Raw genomic sequence first — 5,653 nt, 5'->3', positions numbered from 1 at the left:
TGGGGATTCAGACAATCTGCTATTTCCCACATGGTTTCCCGTAGTAATGTTCACTGTGATCATATCCTGCGTTTGCACCCTCTCTACAGGTTACCATCATTTTAAATTAATCATTTCACCCCTTTTCATGGTTTTTGTATCTTTTATGACTCTTACATAATTTATGTTGTGTTCTGTTAATAATGCAATAGTATCACATGCATCCTTTTTGGCTTCCTTCTTTCATTCATCATCATATTTGTGAGATCAAGCTGTATTTTTTCTGTTTGTCATCCTACTTTATGCATTTTAACTGTTGTATTGCATTCCACTGTATAAAAGTAACACAAAATACTCATTCATCCTTCAGTTGGTGGAATTTTGTTGCTTACAGTTTTTGGCTAGTGGAGCAATACTTCTCCTCTGACTCTGGTGCTTTATATCCTTGGGTATATGTGCACAGGGCTCTCCAGGGCAAACCTCTAGATGCTGGACTGCCTGATAATAGCTGCATATCTTTTCCCCCAAACCAGGAAATCCACACTACCCCCTACCAAACTTGATGGAGCAATTTGCACACCTACCAGAGGTCTGTGAGATGCTACCTGCTCCGCAGAATTTAATACTGAAATCAAAACAAACAACAAACATCTGTCTATCATCTTGGAATTTATAATCTCATTTAATTGGCACCACAGCCCTGAAAGAACCATCATCACTAACAGTCACACGGGAAAGCACCAGAGGCTCACATGGGAGAGTGCTGATTCCAGGTGCTGATGCTGGGGGAGGAGCCATGCAGGAAGCACCTGGTGAAGAGAGAGAAGCCTGCAGAATCCAGACAGGAGTTGGGTTGGGATGTCGTTCTGGGCTTGCACCTTCCAGGCTGGATATAAATTTCAATCCATCTAAACATTTGCTCAGCCGCATTACCTGAGTCTCTGCACTTAGAGCTGGAGGCACCGACTGGAAACTCACATCAGGGAGTGTGCATGTGATAAAAAGACTTTTGTGATACACAGTGTTGGAGCAGAACCAAAAAAATTGAGTGGAGTTATGGACACAAACGTTCATGTGGATAAAGCCTCATGTCATTAGGGTGAGGGAATAAGAGAAGCCAGACACTAAGGAGACAGCAAGGCAGGGGGCAGGGTTCATGGTGGAGGACCCTCCTCCAGGGAGCTCTCCCAGCCTTGTCCTTGCCTCCTGCACAGACAACACCGCTTCGTTGCCTTTAGGTTTTCAGCACAGAGTTCACACAGTTCATGGACCACTTCAGAATCTTCTGGGTTAATGCAGCCTTCTGTGTATGTGTGATTCTGTTCTAAGATTCTCAAACCCCAAAGAATGTGCAGCGCCATCCTCCATTTACCTCTTGGTTTCACCTTGGGAACCTCTCTGGCTGCGCCATGCCTGAAACACCAACACCACTAGCACCACCAGCACCAGTGCAGACAGACCCACTCGGATGAGGTTCTCCAGTGTGTGATCTGGGCGTGGGGCTAGGGACAATGGGGCAGAGAGGTCATGCAGGGCAGGACAGGTCACGCCTACCACTGCACCCAGAGGGGAGATCTAGGTCTCCCCTCCCCTTGAACAGGTCATATGCACCCCAGGAGGCCTATGTTCTGTTACTCACCACTTGTGGAGTCTGGGGTCTGCAGTGATGAGGTGACAGCAGCAGGAATCCCTGAGAGGAAAGCAGAGAACATGAGTAGTTGGGGCTAGCTCAGCCCAGTGTTACCCTGAGGATCTGAATTATCAATTCTCCCTTCTCCTGTCCCAAGGAACAAGCTCATCTTCAAAGTGATCCCTCCTGCAGCCACAGGTGAGATGTGAACCCTCTTGTCTCCAACTCCTTTGCATTTAGACTTTGATTTGAGATGTTGATGACAAAAAAGGGCTCAGCCATGCTCCATGCCACAAGCAGACAGTGCACCTGTTTGGAAATTCCTCATGTCCTTCTTGCTTTCTTGTCAAACTGAGCAACAGCCCACCCTGAGCTTGATTTCCTGGGGAAGAGAGTCCTGAGTTAACCCTCAGAGAGGAATCCTGGATTTAGGGGTGGGAAGCAGGCACCCAGGAATTCCTGAGGGTCAGAAACACGAAGGGGTGGGCACCCCAGGCTACCAGTCTCTCCTCAGCCTCGGCCCAATCAGTCTCATCCTACACCTATGTTAAGAACCTTCACGGCACCTGGGTGTCTTAGTGGGATTGGCTTCTGCCTTCAGCTTGGATCATGGTCTCAGGGTCCTGGGATTGAGCCCCGCATCGGGCTTTCTGCTCAGCAGAGAGCCTGCTTCCCCCTCTCTCTCTCTGACTGCCTCTCTGCCTACTTGTGATCTCTCTCTGTCAAATAAATGAATAAAATCTTAAAACAAAATAAGGGTGGAATCCCATCCCTGAAGAAGTTGGGGCGTGGAACTGAAAAATCTGCATATTCCTGAGAACTACATTTGCTCTGAATTCCACAAGCCCACGCATGTTAAGAATTTCTTTATTGTTGTTGTTGTTATTATTATTATTATTAACATATAATGTAGTATTTGCTTCAGGGGTACAGGTCTGTGAATCATCAGCATTACACAATTCGAATACACTCACCACCATTGCACGTATCCTCCCCAATGTCCATAATGCAGCCACCCTAACCCTCTCCCGCACCCTCCAGGAACCCTCAGTTTGTTTCCTGAGATTAAGAGTTTCTTCTGGTTTTTCTTAAAGCTAATTATGTATCATGTTATTATGAAAGTCTGCAGAAGCTGCAAATACTGTCCTGCAGGCCATTTAAATTAGCTTGTCCCACCTCTAGTAAACAAAATTTGTTTAAATGTTTAAAAAAAAAAAAAGAACCTTCAAATGCTTTTCTTTTGTTATTTCATTCATTCATTCACACATTCATTCATTCACTAGAGCCACTAGTTATGGACCATCTGGAAATATAATAGACGTACTTACATACATACGTGTGTATTTATGTACATTATTGACACGTATGATATAGGATGTGTTTCATACATTAAAATGTATGAAATGCATACTACACATAAATGCATATGATATACATATTATATATTATATAATGTATTTTATATGTTATGTATATCTGTATGTAAATAGGACATGTGGTGAGACACTTGTAAGTATACAATACACATCAGTATGTGGTACCAGCATGCCCAAGTGTGTCTTGGTGAAGGTAATAAAGAATAATCAATGTTCTTATTAAGAAGAAAAATATGGAGGGGCACCTGGGTGGCTCAGTGGGTTAAAGCCTCTGCCTTCAGCTCAGGTCATGATCTCGGAGTCCTAGGATCGAGCCCCACATCGGGCTCTCTACTGAGTAGGGAGCCTGCTTCCCCTCTCTCTCTCTGCCTGCCTCTCTGCCTACTTGTGATCTCTGTCAAGTACATAAATAAAATCTTAAGAAAGAATAAGGAGAAGAAGGAGGAGGAGGAAGAGGAGGAGGAGGAGGAAAATGTGGAGTGCCTGGGTGACTCGGTCCGTTAAGCATCTGACTCTTGATCTCAGCTCAGGTCTTGATCTCAGGGTTGTGAGTTCAAGCCCTGCATTGGGCTCCATACCCAATGAAGAAGAAAAAGAAGGAGGAGAAGGAAGGGGAAAATGTGTATCAGATAAGGTGGAGCTATAAATAGAAAAATCTGTAATACATTTAGGACTGATCAAACACTTTTTTTTTTTATTACAAAAGGCATTAATGGGGTATTTGTATAGGGTCACATCCAAGGTGACATTTGGAAGAGGATTTTAAGTCAACACAGAAGGGTGACAGTGAGGCATAGGAAGAGAGAGTGACAATATTTATTACAAAATGAATGTCCATGTCCTTTGACTAAGCTATTCTGTTCTAAGAATTTAACCAAGAGAGAAGGAGTAATTGCTTCTGCATATCCCTGTGCATTGGTATGTGCAAGGATATTCATCATAGGTTACTTTGAAATATCAAAAGCCTGGGAACAAACGAACTGCCAAAGTATAGGGTATTGGTTACATTTATCCTGACACATTAAAGCGAGAAAGTACCATACAACCATTAAAAAGTCTAAAAGAGATGCATATTACTGATATCAGATAATTCTTTAGAATGTATCATTTCATTAAAAAAAAAAAAAACAGAGCTGGTCAGAACTGTGTCTATAAGATGTTGATGTTTGTCCACTCACAGAAGATGTTTGTAGAGTCTCCCTGAATGTTTGGGGGGGAAAGGTAGCCGAGTGTGTTGGGGTGGATTTGGGGTTTGAGCAAGTGGTAGCAGAGACTGCAAGGTAACTACTTTTTTTGTACCCCATTTGTGAACAGTTTCCGGGATGCACCATGTGAATGCACTCCTGGCTTCTGGCTTTTTCAGAGATGCTGCATTCACGCGTGGATCCCGGCCCAGTGGGATCCCATGCACCAGTGGGAGGTGTGGGGCAGAGGACGGAAGGACAAGTTGCCTCCAGAGAGGCGCCTGCTGGGAGGACATCCAGACACGAGACAGAGGGGATGGGGAGGAAGACATTCAGAGAGCCCCTCACCTGTGACCACGAGCTCCAGGGGGTTGCTGGGGTGCGACAGCAGGAAAGGAGTGCTGCTGAGTGACCCATAGCACCTGTAAGTCCCACCGCGGTCCAGAGTCACGGAGCGCAAGGGAAAGTCCGCCTGAAATTCCCCACCTTGGTGCTGAGACCTGCGGTGCAGGGGCGGCCCAGCCTCTCCCTCCTTGGACAGAAGGAACGCATCAAAGAAGCTGGCACTCTGACACCGCAGGGTCACATTCTCTCCTGCGGCCACAGCGAGGCCGGGCTGCGCAGACAGGGTGGGAGGTGGCCCCTGTGGGAGCTGGACTGGGAGGAGAGAGTCGGGTGTTTGGGACGGCTCTGCGCTCTTGCCCCTTCCCCGAGCTGAACTGAACTGTCACTCAGGCGCCCCACCCAAGCCCGGCTCCCGGCTTCTTCTCTGTCCAGTTGTCTTAAACTCGCGCTTCCCGCCCTGGCACCTCTCTACCTGTGCTCCCTGCCCGCACTTCCAACTAGTGCCTGAGATGCCAGCCCAGGAAAAGTGGGAGTGTGGGCTGGGATATGGCTCCTACCTGCGACCAGGATGTCCAGGGGTTCACTGGGGGCCGACCACTCGGAGGAGAGGGTGTGTCCGCCGTAGCACGTGTACCGGCCCCCGTGGGAGGGTCTCACAGGGCCCAGGGGGAAGTCTGCCGCAGAGAGCTCAGCCTGGGACTGCCAGCCAAGCCGCTGGGGAGGGTCACCTGCCCCCTCCTTAGACAGAGCGAATCTGTCATAGCCGACATCAGAGTGACACTGGAGGGTCAGGCTCTGCCCAGGAGCCACCACGGGCCCTGGCAAGACTGACAGGGATGGTTTCCTAGACACACCTGGGAGAAGAGGTGGTTCTGGTTTCCAAGAGGGTCAGGTTTCTCCTGCTCCTCCCACAGGCCTCCCACTGCTGGCTCTCAGCCTCCTGAGCTCTTGCCCCAACTTCATCGTCCTCAGTGCCCCACCTGGGATGATGCTCCTCTCACTGGTCTGGAGAACCAAGGAGTTCTAGAGTCATGCCCTGAATTCCTCACCTGAGATCAGGAGCTCCAAAACGTGGCTGGAGGTAGACCACACAAAGGGGGAGCTCGAGAAATAACCATAGCACCTGTATGTCTGCCTGT

At 47.9% G+C, this 5,653-nt stretch overlaps 1 protein-coding gene across 1 annotated transcript; it reads right to left on the bottom strand.

The window, feature by feature from the left end:
• Window positions 1-655: 655 nt before the first annotated feature.
• LOC132008779 (leukocyte immunoglobulin-like receptor subfamily A member 6) lies at window positions 656-5,368 on the bottom strand (the record flags this gene model as incomplete). Its single annotated transcript, XM_059387331.1, has 5 exons — window positions 656-788; window positions 1,352-1,481; window positions 1,619-1,669; window positions 4,518-4,826; window positions 5,072-5,368. Coding segments are annotated over 5 exons (848 nt in total), but the record flags the coding sequence as incomplete, so codon positions are not given.
• Window positions 5,369-5,653: the final 285 nt, after the last annotated feature.

Source organism: Mustela nigripes, unplaced genomic scaffold, assembly GCF_022355385.1.
Source record: "Mustela nigripes isolate SB6536 unplaced genomic scaffold, MUSNIG.SB6536 HiC_scaffold_1010, whole genome shotgun sequence".
NCBI classification, from domain to species: Eukaryota; Metazoa; Chordata; class Mammalia; order Carnivora; family Mustelidae; genus Mustela; species Mustela nigripes.
Note: the sequence above shows the minus strand (reverse complement) of the source record. Positions and strands in the feature narration are given on the sequence as shown.